General features: G+C 48.2%; 1 protein-coding gene across 1 annotated transcript in view; it reads left to right on the top strand.

Moving 5' to 3' along the window:
• The first annotated feature begins 228 nt into the window (after window positions 1-228).
• LOC146199929 (uncharacterized) overlaps window positions 229-27332 on the top strand; it is a 70639-nt gene continuing 43535 nt past the window's right edge. Inside the window, exons 1-3 of the mRNA XM_084592829.1 lie at window positions 229-263; window positions 6093-6256; window positions 14494-14561. Coding sequence (XP_084448955.1) covers window positions 6117-6256; window positions 14494-14561 — 208 coding nt within the window. The 5' untranslated portion in view covers window positions 229-263; window positions 6093-6116. The remainder of the gene's footprint in view (window positions 264-6092; window positions 6257-14493; window positions 14562-27332) is intronic.

Genomic DNA, 27332 nt, shown 5'->3' with positions numbered 1-27332 from the left:
CATCTTTTCGATCATAGTTTGACATTCAAATGCTTTTATCGTGCTTTAGACAGGATAAGCGTATCTATTTTGGTGTCGTTTATAGCTGAAGCAGTTTAAATAGAGGCTGAAAAAGTCAAAACATCACGCTGCAGTTTGTCGTGGCAAAATTTACGACTGCTTTGATGATTCTGTTAAAAGCTGCAATAGCACTATTTTTGATGAAAAATCTCCTTTTTAGCGCAGAAGGCGGAACAGTCTGCAACGTGGAATGCGCGTGGAAGGTAATTATGAATAGAATTTTTTTTATCTAGTTTATTGCGGAAAGTAAAACATGAAAGTAGTTCCTGGCTTTCGTTTTCTTACTGAAACGCAGCATATTGTGACATAGCACTAATTCTATGTCACAACCTGCTCCGTTTTGATAAGAACCAAATTCTCTAATAATCGTGGTGGCAAGCGTTCGATCCATTCTTCTGCCTGTGATCATCTTCGCTTCATGAATCATAATTCAAGATATAAATCTAGAAAATTGCTTGGTGGTCCCTGGTTGCACTAGGTATAAAAGTACGACTAAGCGAGAAATGATGCGCAACTTCGCGTATCGCTCATCTTAATAAGTCGGCCAGACATGCAATTGAAGTCGCAGCACCCTCCTAAACAGAGCAAAGCATTGAGCAATGTGTCTCCTCTATTTAAATTATTTATTGTGATCACCGAATAGTAAGATTCTAACAGTGGCAAACAGTCAATTTCGACTCCATTATGATAGATTCCACTGCCAGATAATAATGTCATCGTTAGATAACCATGCCTGAGCACCCAGAACGTAAGAACAGAACAATTACCACGCTCTATGCTATCTTTGCTTTCGGCTGCTGTTCGCCTGCTTCATTCTTGTGTCGCAAATATTTTTCCCACTTCTCAGCTCAAGAGCTTAGCAAGGGAGTGTGATTTAGCAGTCTTCATGCCACACTGAACACAAGTGTGTTCTCGCGCAACGTCTGCCTCAAGCACTCGATTACCTTCCACGAGGCCACCAGTGCATTACAGCTGTGAACAGGACTAGCTAAAGTAAACACTGTCAACAGTAGGTTACATACAGCATAGCTGCTCCTCAAAGGGCGAAAATAGCCGCGTCGACAGCTCGTTTGGTATATCACCATTTAGAACAGCAGGCCCTCTTTATTTTCTTCTTACCGGCGGCGGCCAGTGATAGCTTTCTTTCGAAATTTTTGATATCAGTGAGACATAAAACATCATACTATCAATCACACTTTCATAGATGGCATTACAGATAGAGCTTGCGCCTTTGTGCACGAGAACCATAAATCTGATCCTGCTCCCGTGTATGTCATCACCGAAAAAAATGTGAACCAAAGGATTCCCATCACCAGGCATGAGGTGTGGCTACAAGTGCGCACCGATCAGCGAATAGAATCCATCCACAAAAAAAGATTTTAAACTTGTGCATCCAGTAGTATTCACCAATCGCAAGAGAAAATATTGAGACCTGGAATGGTTAGAGTGAGGTTCGTGACTTGCTGGAGCTTACCGCTCTAATCTGATAATTGCTAATGATATTTGCCTTTCTGAGAACCTCAGGTAAAGATCTACCGAGGATGAATAATAACATATACAGGCAAAACGGAATGATTGGCTTTGAAGGTACCATGCGGAGAGCTAAGTTCCTCACAATTTATGCGGATGTCAGAAAAGCAAGTAAAGCTGCATAGTGGCGACCGAGTGGAGACAACGGTTTGCAGTGCTTGCTACAAGAAAGGTGTCAAACTAATGCATTGTGAAGAAGAAGATGGGCCCCTTCGCTGAACGAGACGAAGAAGTCCTGATATCCTTGCCTCACGATGGAGCTTCGCATCCGCACAGTGCCGGTCACGGGTATGGCTGACGACGAACATCCCCCGCCCCCCTCCCCCCCCCCCCGCCGATGACCCCGCCGATTGTCTGCTCTGGCCCCTTACGCTAGCGAGACCCTGCGCTCTTCAGCGGGACTGACGACACTGCGATGACTGGCTCGCTTCGTACGAGGGAGTGAGCTCATATAATAAGTGGGATGACGCCACAAATTTAACAAATGTCATCTTTTATTTGACCGACGTCGCCAACTTGTGGTATCGTAACCACGACAACCACGAAGCCGATATCATGACTTGGGACCCATTCAAGGCCAATCTTACAACCGTCTTTGGTCGTCCTGCTGTACGATAGCGCCGCGCCGAACAACGCCTGCAAGAGCGACAACAGCGCCCTGGCGAAACATTTACAAGCTACATTGAAGATGTGGTCCATCTGTGCAGTCACGTCAACGCGCAGATGTCCGAGAAAGACAAGATAAAACAGATCCTGAAGGGCATCGAGCATGACGCATTTCAAATGTTAACATCCCGCGATTTGACAACTGTTGCCCAAGTTGTCAACATTTGCCAAAGCTACGATAAGTTGCGCAAGCAGCGCCTCATCACTTGACCCCCTCCCGCGCCGGTCGAATCCCTTTCTGGTCTCTCCTCTGCATCTGGGAGCTCCATGCTGCTGCAGCAGCTCAAAGATTTCATCCGGGAGGAGGTGGCTCGCCAGATATCACTGCTGCCCACGAACTGCGAGCTGTTCCAAAATTTGGCGCCTCTTCTGCAGGTCATCGCCGTCAGCGTGGCGGAGGCCCTTCTGTCTGTCCCACCGCCAGCGCATATGCCTCATCCCGCCCCAGCTGTTCAGTGAAGGCGCCCATCTTCTTATTCACAGCATGTACAGCCGACTGTTAAAATGTTCTTGGCCATGAAGGCGTGGATGGCGGAAACGGAAATCAGTGAGCGATAGGGTGTCAACTCCATTCGATGTGTAAAGCCCGAGACTGTTGCAAACCTCCTTATAGGTATTTATAATAGGGGTATTTTTTTTTTCGGATATTCTGCTACGGATATTACGCACGGATTTCCATCCAGACAATCACAGAATTCGCTTTCTATCTGCAGAAAAGGGCGAAGGAGTTCCGAATGATGAGATAATGCTCTTATTTTTGTATAGTATATGCAAATGCAGAGCAGTGGATCGCCAAGCTGACCGTCATTTTAGAGCTCTTCGAGACTAATTTTGCATGCTGTACAAGAGGCAATGGATGCTTTTAAAAACGGATGCATGTCCCTACGTTGATCGGCGGATTGGAGAAAGTTACTGGTTTAAGCCCTCGTTTTTATAAAATCTATTTTCTGAAAACTGGAAAAATTGTGAGAATTCTGCTATTCTGTCCTTTTAGTAAAATAAAGGCAATAAAAATTAAAGAGTGGCGATAGTATGGTACGCTCATGCATCAAACAGAGAAGTTGCTGTCAGATCTGGCGTGGGTTCACAGCCAAAGTCGGGGCGGTATTCTTTCTTTACTGAGATTCGTCTCGAGACGATGTGGCGACGCGCTCCATCCATAATGCCTGTTAACATCACTCATGAGACAGAAAATGCTTTCGTATTAAAAGAAAGGCCGCTGGCAAAACATTAGTAGTAAAGATTGGGTACCCGGTAGAATACGAGAGCGAAGACAAGGCAGACATTAAAAGCTAAACCAGCAGCACTTTAATCAGATAACTTTTTAAGCATGAGCACGAGGAAACACGAAAGCCGTACGATCGACGGAGTTGGATAGGTTTTCAAAAAAGGAACAGATAGTTTTGTTTGTGGAAGCACCAAAATAAAACATAAAAATTCTATGACTTTAAGAGCAAGATGAGGCAAAGCAAGTATATTCACCGGTGCGTTTTTGCGCACAAAGAGAAAACAGACACGAAGAGATCGACATAGTCCTAGCCCTCACTGACGCCTTTTGGCAGGGACTGCGTTAATGGATAGCGACGTATTCTCAGGTTGAAGAAAGGGCATACAAAGATGGATCGACCGCAAACCCGCGTGGATAGTCTTCGAGCAATAAGAGCCCAGAAATTTATCTGATAACACACCCATTCAGCGCAGCGTGACTTGTCTCCGACACTGGAGTTGAGGAAATATACAGCAGAATCCGTTGTCCGAAGGTTCACGAACTGGAAGATGGGTTTAGAGGTCGAACCCTGTAGCACGCCAGAAACTCACGAGGAAGCAATAAAAGTGTTTTGGGAGAGTGGATAAGTACTTACCTGGGCGCACTACCTATATAGCAGTTTCATGTACTAAAAAATGTGGACGGATAGATACGAGAAAGAGTGCGTGTTGTGTGGCGGCTATATCACGGCGCACGATATCACCAATAGCTGTGAAAATAGCCCGTATTAGTGAAGGTATATAGCCGTAAACTTGAGCAGTGGTAGGCCATACTGGCACACTCCGACCCGAGCGCAAGGGTCTTGCTAGTAGTGGTGAAGTCCAAGGCGGCGGGCGGAGGCACACGAAATTCTGTAATAGAGAAGACCAATCACTGAAGCTCGAAAGTTATCATGCACATACTTTATGCCCAAGCTCTCCTATCCGGAAATAAATGGTTTTACTGCGCTACTTAAAGAAATTGAGAGGAATTATGTCTTTTTGAGCCAAGAGAATTAGATGGGTATTGATAGAATCTATGAAGATCTTCCTTTATAATGTCATAAATATGCGCCATTTGTTTTTTGGCAAGTGTGTTACATGGCATTACCGGTAACAATTTAATGGTGTTTTGAAACTATTCATGCAATATTAAATTCATTACTGCCATGGCAGGCCACTTACAGGACACGGAATTATCACTTGCAGACAATTAGTTGTGTCTGATACCAGGGTTAGGAGTCGCGAACTGATAGAGTAGAACTTTTCATAGAGAAATAGTTGGCTGATAAACATCCGCCCATTTCAATGCTGTTCTCGTACGTTTTCTTTACAGTGAAGGATATGTATAATAGCCGAAAGAGTAAACGCGCTAAAAGTTTATGAAATGTAATTTCGTCCTTTGCAGCAAACTTCTCGTTTGACATGATGCAACAGACAAGCCGCTCAGAACTTGAGATCCAGGAGCTGCAATTTATAAAAAGCAGAGGCTTCGCTGCGATTAACTGCTCGCAGCGAGAGGCACAATAACTACTGTTCCACACGAAAACGCTCAATGTGAAGGCATGGTGGAACCAAATGTAACAAAGGACATGGTTTTCCCGTCATACACAACGTCTCAGTTCCATCAACGTTTCGGCTTTATCTATGAATACAAGTGTTGGTTCAGCCACACCGGCATTCAGATTGCTCAAAAACCTCTAAAAATTAACACTGTAATTCACCATCAGCCACTCACCGTGAGCCACTGCTTTCTCTACGCGGCGCGGCGGTGCAGGGGTTAGGGCGCTCTACTACTGTGCCCAAGGATGCGGGATCGACTCCCGGTATCGGTGGTCGCTTTTCGTAACTTTCGCTTTTCGTAACAGTAACTTAGTGCAGCAATTGCTTTCCGCTTTTGCCTAACTGCGCAGAGCGAAGCAAGAGTTCAAATTAGTTTAATTCAAGCCATTTTGCCAGCTGCACAAAGCAGGCGCGTCAAACTTGGCGTCGGCAGCGATTCTGCATGCCAGCACCCAAACACAGTATATTTGCCCTTAATCTGCTGCGACATGTTTGGCGGAATGCATGAGGGAAGAACTCACGAGAAACCCGGGCAGATGTTGTTTACAAGCCGCAAACAAGTAAAGATGAGCGATGTCTATGCTGGGAAAGAAAATTAGTCCCCCGGTACCCTTCTTGCCGAAGTAACATTTTCGTTCATTCTTTTCATACCCGTTATCGGTTTCGATGTTTCCGCGAGCCGTACTTTTATTTTAGCAACATAGCATAGAGGATAAGTTGGTATTCTATTTAAGGATAAGCTACCCTGGTCCTTTGTTTAAGTTGCGCTGTTAGGCCCTTTCAAACTGTCGAATTCATTTTCAGCGCATTTATTCTCCCAAAATATCATGCGGCGGTACTTCCTTGATTCCGCCACGCCATACAATAATCAATTGTATCGAATTATTAGACCGAGAAATGCGTCTCTCGCTTTGACAAAGTTCTCAATTTAACGAAATATTTCAGGGCTCCCGACAAATCCGTAAAATCGAGTTTCAACTGCACAGAAAGCTAAACTAAATTTCTTTCTCTCCTTCTCCCCGTTTTAGTTTATTGCGGGAGAAGGCGAAAATATGTACATCAAAAAACGAAATTTCGACCCTTATGGCAATGACATGATCAGGTGCACCATGGCGTCTCGAAAGTCCAAAAATGAAACTGCGAAGACTGCACAGTATGCGACGAAATGGTTCAATACGAGTCAGCAGAAAGGGTAAGTTGGTATCTCCTGGAAGAGTGCCAAACATTATGCTACATTGCTTTCTTTCATGCTGATAGCTCTTATGAGATAGAAGAGTAACTTTATATTAGCTTCATTAAGGTTTTCATGAATGCGTACATACAACAAGGCTGTAGATAAGGCTGAGGGCCGAGAAACATGCTGCCAACCAACAGGCTCACTCTTTAGCGTTGTTTCGATCGCGGTGCTTGCAGATCCTGAAGCAAAATGCATGAGCCACGCAGCGCGCTAAAAACTAGTTGTTTTCCACCAAGTACTTGCCACGCGCCATACACTGGGACTGTTAAAAGAAAATAGAAACCTTAGAGCCCAAGTTTATCGAGACAGCTGAGCAGGCTTAGTCTTTTAGTGCTAAACTCTAAGCGTGTTTTCGACATTGAAATTAAAAAGTGCGGTTTTGAATGTCGACGTGTTGCCTCTGTCTTAAATTATTTTTTATACTAACTGAGGAGTGCGCGGAACAATAGCCTGATATATCAACAATCCCTTTCGTCGCAGCTGCTCGTGCGAGTAAAGCAAAAAGTGCAACCCCATTCATTTAAACCGAGCCCCATCTGCTAAAAATGAGCCGACTATTATAACACTTACTAAATCCCTATTGCAATATTGCCACATGCCTAACGCCGCGCGGCCGCCGTGCTTAGTGCCGACGACGACGAAGCGTTCGTTGGCTCGAGAGGCGCGCTGGTGCTGGACACTGTCATCGCAGCTGGACGGAAACCTGACTCTCGGGTCTTACCGTCATGGTACCGTGTACCTTCACAACTCCGTGTCTTGAGTCGTGGCTTGAGTCGTGACACTGGTGGAGGTGCCACTGATGATTCCTTCTCCTGCGGACGACCCGACGTGGCCGCCTCTCGTGACTACTCCAGCTCATCGTGCAAGCTGGCGGCTCCGAGGCTTCCCCCCGAGACCTTCCCTCTTGGCGAAGAGCTCCTATCTTCCACCCTAGCTATGGCAACGACACCTGCCGCCCATACCACGACTGTCCCTTCCACCCCTTCGTCCTGCCTCATCCTTCGGACACCACGTACCCCTAAGCCATTTCACGGTGAGCAGTTCGAAGACGGCGGGGACTCGCTAGCGCACTACGAAAGGGTCGCGACATTTAACGGCTGGAACGACGCTGCAAAAATGCGAAACGTCTACTTCAGGTTTGAAGACGCTGCTCGGACGTGGTTTGAGAACCCCGAGGCCACATTCTCTACGTGTCGGCCTTCCGAAGCCAGCTCCTCGGTACGTACGCCAGCAGTGATCGACGGAAGAATGCGGAGCGTGCCCTGACCTCTCGAGTTCAGCGCCCGAAAGAAGGGGTCGCAGTGTATGTTGAAGACGTCATGCGCCTTTTCTATCGCGCCGACCCGTCCATGAGTGAAGAGAAGAAGGTTCGGCACCTGATGCATGGCGTCAAAGATCAGCTTTTTTCCAGTGTCATGCGCAACCCGCCCACCACCGTCGCGACGTTTTTGGCTGATGCTGTGATCATGGAGAAACTACTACAGCAGCAATGCAGTCAGTATGCTCGGCCACTGAATTCCCTCTCGGCACTACCGCCGACTGATCGCGCCGACTACAATCCCGGGGCAGACCTGAGCTACTTTCGTGACCTCATTCGCACCGTAATTTGCGAGGAGCTGCAGCAACTTCACGGAACATTTGCCCCAGGTCCGGCTTCTCTAGCCAGCCTCATCCGTGTGGAGGCCGAGAGCGCGCTTATGCCACCGATAAGTGCAATCGTTCAACCGCCGCCCCCAGGCCTCACCCAGCCGATGACTTATGCTGATGTCACACGCCGCCCAGCCCTGCTTCCTACTCCTTCGCCTTACAATCGAGCCGAGGTCCCAGTACACGCTGCGGAACTGCTGTCCCTCTGGACAGATCGGCGCCAGGCGCCCCGAAAGACTATCTGGCGCGCTCCAGATAACCGCCCTCTATGCTACCATTGTGGCGAAGCGGGTCACCTCTACAGGCAGTGCCCTTATCGTCAGATGGGCCTGAGAGGATTTGCTCCCGACAGCCCTCGTCCACAGTCTAGTCAACAGCCTCAGGACATCGCCGAGTACGTCTCCCGCCAGCGTAGTCTGCCGCATTCTCCTCGCCGTGAGTCGCGATCGCCTTCGCCACGCCGCTCTTCGCCCTTTGGGCCCTCTTATATACCGCTGCACACCGTGGTTCCTCGAGCCCCCGTCGGGAAAACTAGCTCGGCGGCCTTTGGCAGCGAGGCCGCCGCACACCGATTCGCCGCAAAGCTTCCACCGCCGCACCACTCGATTCGCCCGACGTCAAACGCCGAATTCCAGTCCAGTTTTTGCCGCACAGACTGGATCACCCCGTCGTTGTCCGCATCGCCGACCAGTTATCACCTCCGTGTCGACTGAATTGCCCCGACGCCGACCACACAACTGCCGCCCAGCTTCCGCCGCCGCAGCGCTCGCTTCGCTCCAACCCGCCATCAACATTGAACCGCCCCGAAGCCGACCACCCAACTGCCGCCCAGCTTCCGCCGCCTCACTGCTCGCTTTACTCCGAGCCGACGTCGACAGGCCCTGGTCGGGGCCGGGTCTACCTGGACATCCCTGTTATCGTCGACACGAAGGAGGTTACAGCTTTAGTCTATACGGGCGCTGATTATTATATCGTTAGCGGGCGGCTTACAAGGACGCTGAGAAAAGTGATGACGCCATGGAACGGACCAGACATACGTATGGCAGGCGGACATGTGGTTGCACCACTGGGTATGTGTACGGCTCGGGTTACGGTGCGAGGCTCCACATTTGTCGCAACGTTTCTTGTTCTAGGCGAATGCTCTCGCGATGTTATTCTTGGCATCTACTTCCTTCATGAGCACGGTACCACTATAGATCTTCCGAATCGCTTGGTGACGTTTTCCTCAAACGAGCCACCGAAAAGCGTGAGTACCGTGGGTCCCACTCCACGCTGCTAGTCGCCAATGATATCCTCACAGTGCTACCACGCGCCAGCATCCTCGCTAGAGTTACCGGCGACGAGCCACATCACGACCTCCGGTTTGTTGAGCCTAATGTGTCTCTCTCACTCGCCGTGGGAGTTTCTGTGGCAAGAGGTCTTTGTTACTTTCGTGGCAGAGAGACGGAGGTGCTCGTCACCAATTTCTCCAATGAACATAGACATCTGTTCTGTGGCACTGCGATCGCTTACGTTTACCATCTGCAAGAAGTCACCGAATGTTTTGCTTCCGAGGAAGCTACGCCTAGCACCGAACCGGATGATGCCGTACACGCCGTCGAGTTCAATTCTAGCCTTTTCTCCGCTGAAAAGAGGCAACTCCAAAATCTATTGCTGGAGTTTCGTGCGTGCTTCACGTCTTCGCATAAAGTGCAGCAAACGTCGGTCATTAAACACCGGATTATCACGCATGAAGGCACTCGACCTATCCATCAACAACCGTATCATGTGTCTCCTCGGGAAAGAGAAGCTATCCAACGGCAATTCAAATAGATGCTTGCCGATGGCGTCATTAAACCGTCAAGCAGTCCAAGGATGTCCCCGGTTGTCGTCGTCAAAAAGAAAGACGGAACACTGCGTGTCTGCATTGACCACCGAAAGCTTAACAGTATGAAAAAGAAGGAGGTCTATCCGCTGCCACGGATCAACGACTCTCTCGGCCGACCTCGCCGTGCCAAGTGCTTTGCCTCGATTGACCTCAGGAGTGGTTATTGGCAAATCGAAGTTGATGAGAGGGTCCGTGAAAAAAGTGCCTTCGTCATACCAGATGGGCTCTAAGAATTCCGCGTCCTACCATTCGCCCTCCGCTGCGCTCCTGCTACCTTCCAGTGGATGATGGACATGGTGCTCACAGGTCTGAAGTGACTGACATGCCTTGTTTACCTCGACAACGTGATAATCTTTTCACCGTCGTTCACGGAACCCCTGTTCTTGAGGCTGTTCGGTCTGCCAATATTCCTCTTGTTTATCTCGACGACGTGATAATCTTTTCACCGTCGTTCACGGAACCCCTGTTCTTGAGGCTGTTCGGTCTGCCAATATTTCTCTCAAGCCTCAAAAGTGTTACTTCGGGTTCACCGAATTGAAGTTCCTTGGCCACATCGTCAGTGCTGACGGCATGCGAGCTAACCCGGAGAAACTTGCTGCCGTTGCTGCCTTTCCCATCCCCACCCACAGAAAAGCAGTCCCACAATTTTTAGGGCTGTGCTTCTATTATCGCCGCTTCATTAAAAACTTTGCACAGATGGCCAGTCCTCTGACACTACTGACTCGTGATGACGCATCGTTTTGCTGGGGCGCCGAGCAGCACATGACTTTCGAAGAGTTACGACGCCAGCTCAGGTCACCCCCAATCCTGGCACATTTCGACGATGACGCAGACACGGAGCTACACACGGATGCGAGCAACGTCGGCCTCAGTGCCGTTCTAGTTCAGCCCCAAGACGGGGTCGGCAAAGTAATTGCCTACGCCAGCCGTGCACGTTCACGTGCGGAGTGAACTATACTACCACCGAAAACGAATGTTTAGCGATAGTATGGACCGCTGCAAACTTCCGCGTGTACCTTTATGGCCGACCGTTTCGAGTGATCACTGACCATCACTCGTTGTGTTGGCTGAGAAACTTAAAGAACCCTTGCGGTCGCTAGTACATGGGCATTGCGCTTGCAGGAGTTTGATTTCGACGTTATTTATAAGTCCGGCCGAAATCACACCGATGCTGATAGCCTGTCGCGCGCTCCCGTCGGCCCTCCTCCGTCACACGCAACCGACAACGATAGCTTCCTAGGAGCAGTCAGTACGTCCGACCTCGTTTCCAGACAGCGTGTCGACGCCGAGCTACGACTGATTATCGGCCATCTCGAAGGTGGGCACCCTGCAATGCCCCGGAACCTTGCGCGGGGGCTGTCGTCGTTGTGCCTCGGCAACGGGCTGCTTTATAAGAAGAATTCTACATTGAGTGCAAAATCATACTTGCTAGTGATACCGGCTAAACTAAGGCACAAAATCCTCCTGGCCTGCCACGACGAACCAACTTCCGGTCACCTTGGCTTTACACGCGCTCTAAACCGAGTCCGGAAGAACTATTACTGACCACATCTTACCCCGAGCGTTATACATTATTTGCAGTCTTGCCGACAATGCCACCGGCGAAAAAAACCTGCGCTCAAGCCGTCCGGCATGTTACAATCTACTGAACCACCCTTCACCCTATTTGAGCAAGTGGCATGGACCATTTAGGCCCATGTCCTTTATCCTCGAACGGAAATAAGTGGATCGTAGTCGCCACAGACTACCTGACACGCTACGCTGAAACAAAAGGCCCTTGCCCGAGGTTCTGCAGCGGAAGTTGCTCACTTCTTTATGAATGAAATTGTGGTTAGACACGGTGCACCGTCGCCCTTTATTACTGACTTAGGCAGGCATTTACAGCTCGGCTACTGCAGGACACCTTAACTCTCAGCCATACCGATCATCACACGACAACATCACCCACAAACAAATGACTTAACAGAACGACTCAAAAAAAAAACGTTGGCGGACATGATTTCAATGTACGTTGACGGTGAACATAAAATGTGGGACGAGATTCTGCCGTATGTCACCTTTGCCTACTATACGGCGCTGCAGGAAACCACGCAGTTTACACCATTCCGTCTCGTATATGGCAGGGAGGCCCGCACGATGTTGGAAGCGATGCTCCCGTACGGAGATGAAGCGGTCAAATCCGATGCCACCCATTTCGCGGAACAGGCCGAGCAAGCCCGTCAGCTGGCCCGCTTGCACACCAAGGAGCAGCATGCAACCGACGCTCGATACTATAATCTTCGGCACAGGGAAGTCCACTTCGAACCAGGGGACCAAGTGTGGGTGTGGACCCTCGTGCGCCACAAAGGCTTGTGTGAAAAACTGCTACACCGGTATTTCGGACCCTATAAAGTCCTGCGCCGCTTAAACAGTGTTAACTGCGAAGTTGTTCCAAATGCAAGTGTGACCGTCAGTGTTCGGCGTCAGCGACCTCAAATTGTGCACGTGGTACGCTTAAAGCCGTACTTTTCACGTGACTGGGCGCTGTGTCAGCATCGTGTTTTGTAAACTTAACGCTGCAAGTGAGACCTTGACTTACTGTACGGTTCACCACACCCCTAAATTTTTTTCTCTTCTCACCTTGACGGGACGATGTTTTCCTTTCGCGGGGGGGAATAATGTCACATGCCTAGCGCCGCGCGGCCGCCGTGCTTGGTGCCGACGACGACGAAGCGTTCGTTGGCTCGAGAGGCGCGCTGGTGCTGGACACTGTCATTGCAGCTGGAAACAAACCTGACTCTCGGGTCTTACCTTTACGGTACCGTGTACCTTCACGGCTCCCTGTCTTCAGTCGTGGCTTGAGTCGTGACAATAAACCCGGCGCTGTAAGAGGTATACCCTTCAAGTCGGAGTTTCGCCAGCAACTCTACCTTGATCATTTAGGCTAAATTTAAGGAATTATCGTGACCAGTTTTTGAGACACTCATCGCGAATAAATAAAAGAAAACAATACAGGAGCCGATTAGTCGCACTATTACCCATAAGTATTTTTCGTCTGCAAATGCGACAGCTACAGACATAACTTGAAGTGGGACATACTTTTTTGAATTAATGTGGAAATCTTCACCAGAAAATCCCAGTACGAAATCACTTGGTAGCCGTTTTGTACGCAGTGACAATTCTTTGCTGTTTCTGCACAAAGGATAAGTAAAACTGAATAAAATGTAAGAGCTCTATTTGTCTTATATTTATTTTTGTATTCACCCTCTTTCATGTATATGAGATATGCACGGAATACTATAAATAATTACTGAAAAAGAAATTCTATTTTTTTCACAAGGTGCATCACCAATAAACTCTCCACAAGGGATCTTTTATTAGCCTTCTGGCATATTTGGTCGATATGATCATGTCAAAGTTAAGGGCTCATCATGTCGTACATTTAAAAAAGCACTATTATTCATACTATGTATTATAACTGAATCGAACGCTGCCTTTACATGTCGCTGCTGCCATCGACCCTAATAAATTTAAAAACGGATGTCTGCCGTAGCTACCGCTTAGATTCCTTCAGTTCATTGCCAATTCAGTGTCTCCGGGCTTTGTCTCTTTATGGATTCATGTTCTATCATATATAGAATGGTTTATTGATAGGTAGGCAGACAGGTTGGCAGGAGTGATTAAAATCTGGCCTTCTACTCTGCACTGGGGAAGGGAAGAGGAGAATAGAGAGGATCATGATGTGTGATGATGTGGAAGAAGTCATAGGATATTATATACAGACACCGCAGCTTGCGTTACAAGCGCGTGTCAAGGCCCGTGCCGCACTGAAAAGGGCAAATAGCCTGCACTTCCTGGACAATGTTCTATCATATCTGTGCTGGTTCGTTCAGTTTGCATAGGGGGTACTAATTTTTTCATAGTCTGCTGCTCTATTCAGATGTTGAAACGTTGTTATTTTGTTTCAGTTTGCCCTTATGTTTCATTTGCCCGTATTACAACTATTTAATATATGGCTTCAAAATTCATTTGCTGTGTGTTTGTTTGCCTTCGTGGTTGAGTCTATTTTTGAGCATTTGCCTGTAACCCTCCCCCCCAACCCATGAAAAATCCTCCAAGGCATTTTATAGAAATAAAAAAGAAATATATAGGATATTTGCTGAATGTTTTTTCACCCTTTTGTAGCCTCCTATCTCATTTCAAGTTATCCACCTACATTGCATCCTTATGTAGAATGCTTGCGCTGTTTAACAGTGTAGGTAATAGGATGCTGCTAAATTGAGTGCAGTGTACTGTGAAGGCAACATATGGGCGGCGCATCTGCGGTGGTACAGGTTTTATGCTACATTTTTTATATTCAATGGATAACATCTCTGTTCTTGCAGTGTCTAATATATGCGCAGGACAATGTCTCATGTTTAATGGAAGAAATCGAAGGGCTTATTGGTGGCCGCCGATACAAAGAAAATATTTAGGGTGCACTGACTCTTTCGAAATGTTATCCTTCTAGGCGCATGTTTATAGAAGTAAACAAGTAATTTTTTGTACATGGAGGCGCAAAACACCGCCACTTCGTCGGTCACGAACAGCACGAAACGTCTAGTGGCTCTTTTTACATGACAGAAAATGACATTTAACTGGTTTAGTTTGTTTAATCCACTATCACAATTCAAAAATATGCCTTCTGTGCCTCACGCAGCTACGCAATACGTTCTGAGTATAACACCAGCGGAAATGTCCTAACAGCGACACAGTACTTTGCGCTCGGTAAGTATGCTGATTCTGTTTTTCGGAAAGCAATTACAGTTTCCTGCTTACACATCCGACAGCGAAAGCATGTGATCTCCGCAAATGTTTCACTTATATTGCGTAACCTGCTCTACATAGCTTTATGACTCCGTTTTCATCCCTGATGTCCGCAACTCGAGCCTTTACATAGGGAACACAGATTTTACTGGAACCATTGAAAAAGTTGACAAAGCTTTTGCCTTTTCATATACTCTATACTCATAAAACTAATCTTTATCTTTCGTGACTCATGACTTATGTAACTCATTAGCGGTGGGGCAAATCATCAAAAACCTTTCGTTCCAACAATCTGTGTAAAAAAACGAATAAATGTTTGTCAAAAAGCATTGAAACACCTCCGAAGGTTACCATCTCGTAAATGACTAAACAAACTTCAGTTAATGGAACACCACTATTATTCCACATGGACATATCTAGATGATGGCGTTACGCAGCGGTGCGCTCCCAGATCATGGAGCACCCACGATTAGCCATGAGGAAGGGACCTGATGACCTAGTTAGCGAAGAGTATTTGACCCTTTAAATACCCTCGGCAGGAACAACACGTCTCTTGTGCCCAGACTCCCTGCAGCAGATGGCAAGTGGATAAAATTCGCGCCCTCATTTTCCCGTCCTCTTCTCTTTCTTGTTTCGCATTCTACTGATACCTTTCCTGTTTTCATCTTTCTTGAACTTATCTGACTTCCTGGCGATGAGCGTTAACCTAGTGCGGCTAACCGTCCTGAATTAGGTCGCACTGTATCGCACATATTAGTTATAGTTGGCATGGCAGAGGCTTTGTTCTAAATTTATGTCGCGAACGCTTTGTAGAGCTCCACACTAAGCCGCTGGAAGCAGGGCTTAATTTGAAAGCAAAGTAACCACGCCACTTTATCTTGTCGTAAAAAGTGTAACAATCTAGAAGGGCTGGCAATTGTCCATATAGACTAGATATGAATACAAAGCATAAGCGTCTTAAAAAGCAACACAAGATCCCGGATGAATACAGCAAGATTTGTCTATTTTGCTTGGTCTCACAGCAAAGGCTACGTTGCAAACAAAAAATACGAAAATATACAATGCGCGTGTAAATGTTTGCGGTGCCAATATTAGTGAAACCTTGCAAGAAATTGATTTTGAGCGGTAAACATTGAATCAGTGTCTTCATTACCCAAAATTGAATTTGAATCATGCAATTGCCAAAAAGTACGGATTTCTTTTATTGCGCAAGACTATTTCTATCGAAATCATAAAAAGTGCATGCTTTTATATATTGTTACGTGGTGGCATGACAAGCGATGTAACACGGCGACACAACAGAAGCAGAACGACGTGATGACATGACGATGAAATATGCTTTAATGGCCAGCGGGCCTAGCGCGAGCACTCCGCCCCACGCCACTGCCCACTTCGTCATCTTCGTAGCACTACCCGGGGTCATCGAGCGATCGTCCCGATCGATTGCTAGAAATCCAATGCATGAAGTGACGATGAACACAGACACAGAATTAGGACATGAAGCGCAGGGCACCACTAGGAATGCGAAAATGGGATGAATTCTTGCCCCGGAGCATCAGATCTAGTCTTCACCGTTTGCCAAAGGCCAAGGCTCATGGAGACGCCGAACATTCACAAAAAATTTCAGCCAGAAACATTTTTCTCTCCGTGTTGCACAATAAGCTGAAACTGACGCGTATCGCAGGAGTTTGTGCACGATGTCATTGCGTGCCACAAACACGTTTTATTATCTAAAACACTGCCTTACAGCCATGCTGCCTTTGTAAACATCGCCCTTCATACATGATACGTGGCAAGGTTAGTCCAAGAGACACTGCAGATGATGGCTTGCGTGAATTTACCTGCACGCCTTAGCACCAACCGCTGCTCCCACTTCGTCTTCAGTCTCTGTTGTCGATCGTCATCTTCTGCCTTCTGCAATGGCATATATATAGCTTTATCGCCACCGCGACAAGCCCACTCCCGATGCGTACGATGTCAGAGAACTACAGATGGACTAGTACGGCTTCGTTAGGGCAACATCAACAATATGGGTACGTGGCAAAGCCGGAATATCTGGTGGATGCACAGGGGTGATCTCTAATGTACGGAAGTGACCGGCCGTAAAACATGGCAGGGGCCTGTGTAGCGCGGCAAGAGCTTGTAACACAGCCTAACTCGACGAGCCGGAGTCCAGAGCAAGACGAAAGAGCCAGAAGGTAGTGGGCATCCCAATGACGATATCGTGGCGGCGTTTCTGAGTGCTTAGGGTGGAAGCCAGCAGGCGGCGAGCGTAAGCTCGGAAGAGGATGTCAGGAACATAGGAACTGGCATTAGCGGTGGGAGTCAAGACACTGTCAAATGGAAGAGAAGAGTTGCGGCCGAATGGTGATAGATGGTGCAGGTAGCCCATTGTATTGTGATGGGAGGAATTATATGCGAATGCCACGAATGGCAAAATAATATCTCAATCACGGAGGTTATCCGATACATGCATTGATAGCATATCTGTGAGCGTATGGTTAAGGCGTTCGGCAAGGCCGTTCCTTTGTTGATGGCAAACGGTGGTGAAATAGTGCCAAATGGAGCAGTACTGGAGGTCTTTGTCGACTACTCGTGCAACAAAGCAACGGCCCCGGTTAGTGGGCAGCTGGCGTGGACCACCATGGAGCACGATGACATCATGGAGAAGAAACGGAGCCACGTCAGTTGCACAGCTGGTGGGTATTGCTCATGTGACAGCTTAGCGTGTAGTATAGTCCGTGGCCAACGCAATCCATCTATTCCGAGGCAGAAAAAGGAAAAGGCCCGAGGATATCAAGGCCAATTCGGGGAAACGGGTCTATTGAGATGTCGATCAGCTGCAGGGAACCAGCAGGCCCAACTGAGGGTTTTTTTCTGTCGCTGACACCGTTCAAAAGAAGCCACGTAACGAAGAACAGAGCCATAGAGGCCTGGCCAAAAGAAGCACTGGCGTACGCTGTCGCAAGTACGAGATATACCAAGATGGTCCGCAATGCTCGCTTCTTGCAGCTGCTGACGAATAGTGGCACGCAGGAGTTCGGGGACTACAGGCAGAAGCTCGGCACTATGGTGTTGCATATTCTACCGATATAAAGTGCCATTGTAGAGCACAAATAAAGCAAAGGTAGCGTCAGGGTGATCAGTGCTGAGGCAGTTGATAATGGTGCAAAGCTTGGGATCTAAGTGGTGCTCATAGCGATTGTTCAAAACGTCAGAGCTCGTCAACACGTAGGTGTCATCGTCACATTCGCTGTCGGGCGGTGGATCTACCGGGTTGGGGGACAGGCAGTCGGCATCAGTGTGCAGCCGGCCGGACTTGTCGACGACAGAAAAAGCGTACTCCTGAAGACGCAAGGCCCAACACCCCAATCAACCAGTAGGAGGCGACTGGCGTAATCAATGACGCGAGGGAGACTCGTCTGCTGTTGGGCGAGCATGGCACGAATACCGTGACCACTGGCGTCGGTGCGTACCTCCCTTGGTGCTGAGGGGTTGTTTGTGCCAAGACGGGTGGGTTGATGAGGGCTGTGATGACCGCAGGAAATGCTTGTGATTGGTCTTGGCCCAGGAAAATGAGACGTCTTTTGTCAGAAGAATAGTAAGGGGACAAGCGGTCTCCGCAAAATATAAGACAAACCACCAAACATAGAAACAAAGGCCAACAAAACTACGCGCGTCACTGTGCAGCGTGGTGTGGTAAATGCACCAAGGAAACAAATTTTGTCACGGTCGGGTTGAGCGCCACAGCAATCGACCAAGTGTCCGAACACCATGAGTTCATGTCGGCCGAAGCTACACTTCTTCGTTCAGCTGAAAGCCAGCTCTTCGAAAGACCCCAAGAATCGCATCAAGATGGCTCTCGAACGTAGAAGGAAATACAATGATGCCTTCAAGACAACGTAAGCATGTGGTCCATTTGAAGCCGCGTAAATGAGATTCCATCATGCGGTCGAATGTTGCGGGAGCATCATGCAGGCCAAAAGGCATCACCTTGAATTGATACAGGCCATCGGGAGTAACAAAGGTGGTCTTCTCTCGGTCCCGTTCGCCGGCTGCGATATGCAAATAACTGGAACGAATGCCAATCGAAGAGAAGTAGCTGGCACCATGCAAGCCGACAAAGGCATGATCTTTCCTGGCAGTGGGTAGCGTCCTTCTTCGTAACCTTAAGGTTTCGTTAATCAATGCAAAACCTCCAGATATTGCCCTTTTTAACAAGCACGCCAGGTGAAGCCCAGGGGTCGTTTGAAGGCTCTAATGTCTCTTGCCATCCTGTCCACTTCATCTCGTATGACGCGATGTTTAGAAATGGCGATTCTGTTGTGTTTCCATTAAATGTGGTTGGCATCTCCGGCATCGATGTGATGAGTAACAATTGACGTTTGGCCCAAGGAGTGTCACCAAAATAAAAGTATCATTGTACGAAGTCAGAAGGCTCGTAAGTGCTTATGCACATCACGACGCAAGTAAGGTGCAACCATTCCTGATATGCGGACCTCTAGAGCTGAGGATTCTGCAGGGCATGGCAGTACTGCAGCATTAGGGTTAGGTAAAAGATCAGATACATTAATGATAGACAAATGGAGTCTATTTGGCGAGAGAAATGTTCTCAGGAAGCACTTGCACAAAACCGCGTAAGTTCAAAACCAAAATGTAAGTATGGTTGTTCGCTACCTGTGCGATATTATAAAGGAGAGCGATTTTATACTGCAGCGTCACGTCGGTTATGGAGCAAACAATGTAGTCACCATCAGGACCAGATGGAAAAGGTGAAAATCCCTTGATATTATAAAAGTAGCGACTTTCTGTGAATTTTGGCGTCACCCCGCGCACCCTCGCAGATCCTCCTCTCTCAACTCTTCAATCGGCGCTCTTCCCAACGGTGATTGGCTCCGCGGGCCGTCGCCGGAAGAAGCGCGCGAAAAGTTCGCTCTTTTTGTGTCTTCATTTTTAGCCGGCGCCATTTTTTAGGCAGCCGCTGTTGCTAGGAGTGAGCTCCCTATAATTCCGCGCTATTCGCGCTGTTTAGTGCAGCGCTACGCCGAGTTGCTGCGTATTTCATTGCACAACCTGTCGTGAAAAAGGGTTCATTCTTTTCGCAATTCCGAGCGGAAAGAAGGACACCACTCGAATAAAAAAGGTGGTTCAGCAATATCGGCCGCACGAACTTCACCCCGACGAAGACTAGTCACCTCTGCTGCCTCTTGCGACATTAAACTGCTTGCAAGCACATTAGAAAGCTGACAATCTCACTTAATTCCCTGATCATTTTGCGCCGTTATACGCGTTATTGTTATGACTTCATGGTTCCGCTCAACGTGCTATATAATAGCGACTGCTGATGCATACAATGCTCATACAATAGCCGCTTTAATTTCCGAACTAAAGGTCTTGCTTCTCAACGCTACCGCGTGCAATGAGGGAGATTGTTAATTCAATAATAGGCTTATGTCGCAGGAGCGTGTCGAGGACTATTCCGCTGCACTTGTCTACAGAGTGTATATATTGTAAGGCAACGCGAAGGTACACGTGGTGGAGGTGCGCCTTGATTTCTCCGCTGCTTCGTCACCTGCATCCACCTGGAGCTTCGTTCTGGCCGCCGTTTGACCCCGACCACCATCGTCATGACTCAAGAGGGCCACTCCGCTATTCCGGCTTCTACCAACTCGACTCCAGCTCCCCTTGCCACTTGGAGTGCCAGTAGCCGTCAGCGCGACCCGCAGATGTTCGCCGGTCTCCGCGGTGAGGACGCAGATGACTGGCTCGACAGCTACGACCGGGTCAGTGCTTTCAACCGGTGGGACGATTCTCCTAAACTAATTAATGTGTCCTTTTATTTGACGGATGTGGTCAAAACGTGGTTTCTAAATCATGAATCGACGATTCCGGACTGGGCTACCTTTAAACAAAAGTTACGCCAGATTTTCTGCGCTCCTACTGTTCGCACGGAGTCCGCCAAGAAGAAGCTAGAAGCCCGACTTCAGCGGTGTAATGAGACCTATACCTCTTATATAGAAGATGTCCTTGCACTTTGTCGGCGCATAAATGACACCATGCCTGAGGCCGAGCGGGTTCAGCACGTCCTTAAAGGTATTGGGCCACTCGCCTATAACGCCCTGGCCGTGCAGATCCCTACCACAATCGACGCCATCATATCGACTTGTCAACGCCTTGACGAACTACAGTCAATACGCCTGCAGCCTGATCCCACTTCATTTGGTTTCACTGCCGACGCTGACCTCAGTGCGCTTATTCGCGGATTAATTCGTGAAGAGCTCTCGGCTCAAGGTAATTTGTGCCACCCTGCATCTGAGCCACATCCTTCAAGTGCCGGCCTGCGTAGCATTATCAAAGAAGAGCTGGCCTCAATGACGTATTCTCCACCCAACATCGGTCGCTCTTACCATCTGTCAGGTGCCAACGTACGCCCAGGTCACGTCCTTGCCTCCTGCAGTAGGAGCGCCTACGCCACCGGCGCCTACCACTGCTCATGTCGCTGCATTGGCACCACCTGCCGCGGCGCCGACATACTACCCAGCACCTCCACCACGTGTAAGGCAACGCGAAGGTCGGACTTGGGGGATCAGGCTTTATTGCAGACCTGAAGGCTTGGTCGCGCACTGCAGCCAAACACACTCCGCGATGACGATGGGTATCTACAAGAGGGAGCAGGATGAAGATGAAGCAGCACGTTCAGCCTTGTGGAAGATGAAGCGCCACACAGTGCTCACACTATATCCGTACATCAAAAGTTTGTCTCTTTACACCCTCGAAATTGGACCTCGTCCTAGTCTGGCGAAAATTGGTGTCCAACCTAATTTGAATATGACGAATTTACTGGTTACATTCATATTTCGGTGGGCCTCCCTCAGAATGTAGCCCCATCAACCGCCTAAATTTGACCACATCCGAAGGTGGCCAAATTGGTGACCAGTCGCATTTGCGTTTGGCGAATTCAGTGGTTACCTCCGAACCTAGGTGGGTCATTGCCAAACTTTAGCTCTCTGGACCCCCGAAGTTTCACCTCGCCCGAATTTGACCAAATTGATGTCCAACCTAATTTGCGTATGGCGAATCGTGAGGGGACTGCGAACCTAGGTGGCCTATTCCCAAAATTTAGCTATCTGGACCCCCAAAATTTAACCTCGTCCGAATTTGACCAAAATTAGTGTCCTACCTACTTAAGTATGGGGAATTCAGTGCTAATTTCAAAATTTAGGGGGCAACCCTCAACATTTGACTCTCTGAATCCCAAAAATTTGACCTGGTCTGAGTATGACCGGAAATTTATGTATGTAACCTAATTTGGGTATGGCCAACTCAGTCTTGACGTCCAAATTTAGGTGGGCCTTCTTAATTATGTGCGTAGTTAACGGGCGTCATGTGCATTTTTGTAGCGAAGAGCAGCCATCGGCCGTGGACCGGAGATGTCTAGTGAGTACAAAGAAAACAATGCTGTTTGGTCATGAGTTGATATAGGAGTATGTTGTACGTGCGCACCCTGTCGCAGTTATCGACATAAGGCCTGTACTTCCAGACTTTGCCACTAAAAGAGGTAAGTGTTCTGGGTCACGTTTAGTTAATCTAGTCATACAAAAGTTAGGGTTGACACCAATGTCGATGAACTTTCGACAAGGTCAAATATTGGTGGTCGACAGGGCCAAATTTTGGGGTACGAACAACACTTCCCTCGGAAGACGGGAAATCGGTGCTCTGAACTTGGCTCTCGGTTTTGGCTCGACGTCACTTCAAGGCCGCCGATAGCAGGAGCTAGATCTGTTTCGTGCTTAACAGAAAAAAATTTGATATTTGATCGTTTTCAAGCAGCCGCGAAAATTCTTAACTAAGAAAACAATTAAGCAGCTGCATGTGCACTGCGCGGTACCAAACAGTCTAAACCTTATTGAACAATTTTAGGATGACCATGAAAGTAAATGTTCCAGCCTGTTGCTAGCAACCATCGCATTTCTGAAGCTCCGCTCGTTAGCAACTGCATAAACTTTACTACCGCTAAAATTAGTTTGAGGTGAATCTACATTTAACTGAGCATCTATATGCTGAGAATATTGAGGAAAGTTCAAATATGTAGCAAATATTACGCTTAATATATTATGCCGTGTTGGGACACATAGTAATGAAATGTCAAAAGGAATGTGAGGTGTATGCAGCAAGTGGTTTACCGCTCGTAATTTGCACTTTCATTGCGCGTACGAGACGCTAATGTATGTGGCTCGCGGTATACTCAAGCGAGTCGCATGTCTTACTCGTGTCTTTATTCGATAACAGAGCGTGGAAAAAGCGCAAACTTAAGAGCGCGCGCGCCTGCCAGCCAATTTCCCGGACGGCGAAGGAGCGCTGCCCCAAAAAGCGTGCCGTGTGCAGCGCGCGCAGCCGGCGGGCGAGGATATTCGAGGAGGAAACTGCCGGACTGAAGGAGTGTGTCCCTACTTTCAAATTATCGAGGGGTTTTAACATCAACACATACACAGCAGCTCCTGGTGGCAGGTGAGTAAATGTAGCGGGGCGGAGACAGAGCGCTGAAGTTGGAGGAGTTAGTTCGTCGGGATATAGCGGCAGGTCTAGAAAAGCAGTCCAAAAGGACGGTTAATGAAAGCAGGGTGTGCAGTTAAAAAGATGAGGCCTCATAAAACATGCTGAGGGCAACTGCTGAGGACTGCAAATAACACAGGGATGGGGTGGTCGGCAATGCTAAATCTCACAGTACACATACCAATAACAGTAGCTGTGTTGCCATCAGCAACACGAATGGTAGATGAGGTAACGGGCATGAGAATATTCTTCAGCCATCGACAGAGCATGGAACTGAGAACAGAAATGGGGCCGCCATTGCTAACAAGGGCAGAAACTGGGACTCTGTCAACATGTATATCAATTAGATTAGGTCTGGGTGCGTGGGCCAACGCCGAGTTGGACGTCCGGGTAGATAATGCAGCGTCGCTCCCGGGCGCTGTACTCGCTCGTTTCCAGAGTAGGTGCCGGCTTATGATGGTGTGGACCTGCGACAAGCTACCGGCGAACGAGAGTGACGAGGCCATGGATATTGAGCAGGGCTCAGCGACAGACTCTTGCAACAGCTTTGGCATAAGGGTCATTTTGTTAAGGAGGAAAGTATCCAGGTCGATCATATGCGGGGCGGAGCTGCTTACTTTGGGTAGGGAAGGGTCGAGGCACACAGTATTACCGATGTTTAGTGTTGTAAGACGAGCGAGGGGTGGAGACGATGTGGCTACGGCAATAATGCGAAGTGTAGCCGGCTCGATAGCAAATGAAACAAATTGGCCTGTCCTCCGGACTGCGCCACTCAGCAGGATTGAGACTAAGATAGCGACGTGGTGGGGCTTGGGTGGTAGTTTGAGCAGCCACTAGAGGAACAGGACGCTATGGCGACAGGGGTGGCACGGGGCTGGAGGAGAGGCCGACGTTGGCAGGTTCGTGGCAGACAGCGCCCTGTATCATGGCCACGGTGTCTGCAAGTAGAGACGTGAGTGGTGCTAAGGCCTCAAGTTCTCGCCTGACGATCCGAGTCATATGTGCCGGATGAGAAGGCTGCTGCAAAGGGGCCATGTCATCGCAGGTTGGTGCAGCCGCCGTGTTCGAATGGCGCTGAAAGCGAAGTACGAGACGTCCTTGCTTAGCCTGCTCGAATTTTGGGCGACTTCAAGCACCGAGTGAACGGTAGACGAATCTGTGCAGAAGAGAATGTGGAACACGTCACCTGAGATACCCTTGAGGATATGCCCTACCTTGCATTTTTCAGCATGGAGCTGTTCGCCTTGAGATACAACGCTAGCACGGCTTGGATGTAGGCAAAGTAGGGCTCCGTGGAGGATTGGGCGTGAATCGGAGGTTCGGTTTTGGCTGCGAGAGCCCGCCCAATGGACCTCCCGAACAAGTCCTGAAGCCCTTCCTTGCAAATTTCCTAAGTCACCAGCTTATGTTCGTGATTTTGGAACCACGACTGAGCTGTTCCCGCCAAATAGAAAATGACGTTAGCCAGCATGAGTGGTTGTTCCTGCTGCAGCGCTCGTACTCATCTAGCCAATCGTCAACGCCTGCCTTGTCTTCGCCATTAAAGGTGGGAGGGTGGCAGCTTTTCATGAGTACGACTGGCTGAGCCGATCTGCTGTAATAGTAGGCGCTGCCTCGGAGATCATAATGGCCGTTGTGTTCCTAGGTAGCTGGCGGCCACTGCGCAAGTCTATCTTTTGGCAGCGTAAATGGACTTATCTGTTCGCACGGGGATCTTCAGTCCCCTCCACCAAGGTGATACGTTGCAAGGTTAGTCCAAGAGACGCAACAGATGATGACTTGCGTGAATTTACCTGCATCCTCAGCCCAGCCGCAGCTACCACTTCGTCTTCAGTCTCTGTTGTTGATTGCCGTCTTCTGCCTTCTGCAATGGCATTTGTGTAGCAATATAAATGAAGATAATACATCGGGGAAAACTTCACACGTGCACGAAAGAGAAATTATGGCTGCATTTTTCCCTAATTTCCACCTCATCGGGGTTCGTACAAACCACCCGGCATATAGCCGTACTACCTCATGTCTGTAATGTCAATAAACTTGATTGAAGACTTTGAGCTCGGTCAGTAAATATTGCCCCGAAACCTTCAAAACAGTATTTGTTGTTTTTTAACAGCCGCCGGCATACAGGCTTATCACTCTGATTCTGGACCGCGTATCAGTTCTGTAATCTTTGTTTGTTACTGCTCGATGTCGCGAGTCACACCTTTATCAGTTTTGTTGTTGCGCAAGACGCACCGAGATCTGTCTCGAAGGTTCCGGCCACTCGCTTGTCTTTTCACAATGTTCCAGCCCGTGCTGGTAGCTGTTTGCGACGTTATCTAGATTCTTCTGTGCAGCCTTTAAATTGAGCGTTGCCGAGTGTGACGAGCATTCTTTGTTCGACGATCGACGAGCACGTTTGTTTTTATCGCCGCCGCCGAGTTGCTTAGTTCTTTTGCGGGCGCAAGTCAGCCCAAATAAAGAGTTTCTTTAGTGCAATCATCGACCCCCCTTCATTTGTGTCGTCGACCTCGTCACCACTACGTGACAATATAAGCAAATGTAAATAAATTAATAGGGATTCCAAGGAAAGGTATTGTCTCATTACTTGGCGCGCACCTCAACCGCACCGAAAGGGAAGGTAGGAAAGTGTAATGGATAAAATAAAGAGGAAAAGAGGAGCCATATTTGAGGGCTTTGAAATGCTTTCTACCACCTAGGGATGTTTACCGTGCACTGGCATTGCTCAGCACACGGTTATTCTGCATTTCGTCTCCACCGAAAAGCAGCCGCGGTGGGTGAGCTCGAACCCCAGTACTCCAGGCGCTGAACGTTTTAACCTCTGAGCCCTCGCGGCTGGTGGAACCTACTGGGCATGCACAGTCAGACAGGGTGGATGATCTCCAGACGCGCTATTGTGCTATTATCGAAGAAAAGATCTGCTTATCGGCGCTCGCTCCTCAGTCTCGCCATGCCTATTTCGGTGGCTCCATGGTAGAAAAATCAAGTTTTAGTGTAACTACCACAGAAGCCTGCCTGTCTGAGCGAGGCTATAATTTCTTGACGCCCTCTACGAAACGTGATGCAAAGCAGTCATGTAATTTTATTACGTCACAAAGATCTCGTGATGTCACACTGACTTACCATTGATATTTATTTACTTTTGGTTGAAGAACAAGGCCATCGACGACGAAGGCTGAAAGATGCTCGGATAACGCGAAATGCACACCGTAACTCTTCAACCAATTTTATTTGACGAATTTCTACTGCCAAACGGGACTTTAATGGAAACGTCACGACATCCTCAACCACCTTACATATCAGCTTTGTGGCTCCGTCGACATTACCCTAGTTCCTTCGTCACGCGCCATGTAAAATCATCATGTGGCTTACTTCTTAGGGCGTGCTTCTGAATATAGGGGCCTTCAACAGATTTCGACAAGGACAGTGCTAAGAATCACATGGCTTGAGTGATTTTTCTACGGACATAAATGAGTGAAGCCATGCTGCATCGTAAGCCAGGGTATATGAACTCACAATTGTATACATGGCCGCGCCACGACAATGCAAATCTTGAACTGTAGGAAGGCGATCGCCTTTCATTCGTCTGCCATGATCTTATGCAATCCTCGTAATAACAAAATGACCTCAGCATAGGTCTGGAAATGCGACACGGTGAGATTATAAAAGGGTAATAAACTTTGCGAACAAGCAAAGTAACATAGAAGCGTATTTTTTTGCCTAGTTACAAACCCTGACTACGAATGTAGCCGAATTATGGGAGACCTTCGCAATGTTTAAATGTATGACTTGATAGCTTAGGCTAATCCACCAGCACACATATAATGACCTGCTTCAATCAAGCCATATCAACTTGCATGCGTGTCCTAGGGGTAACTTGAATACAAGGGTCTTGGCAGGCTGAGTCTGATATCATCCTCCCATGGGAAAGGAGAGGCCGAGTTGGCAGCTCTGGACACACGTAGTGAAGAGTGAAGAGTGAAGCTCCCCAATCAGCATCCTGAGCACTCCTCGCTCTGTACACGTTTATCAATGAATCTCCGGAGAAGGCTGCCGCCTTCATTCTCTGAAAAGCATGAACAGAGACATTGGAGCTTCCGCATTATTGTTCACTCTCGCACACCTTAACAACACAAAAGGTCCCGCCTCATGTCCCTCAAAATACCTGTCGCTTGCATC

This window comes from Amblyomma maculatum, chromosome 2, assembly GCF_055883805.1.
Source record: "Amblyomma maculatum isolate TAMU_Amacu chromosome 2, ASM5588380v1, whole genome shotgun sequence".
Classification (NCBI taxonomy): domain Eukaryota; kingdom Metazoa; phylum Arthropoda; class Arachnida; order Ixodida; family Ixodidae; genus Amblyomma; species Amblyomma maculatum.
This window is presented reverse-complemented; position numbering and strand designations above follow the sequence as displayed.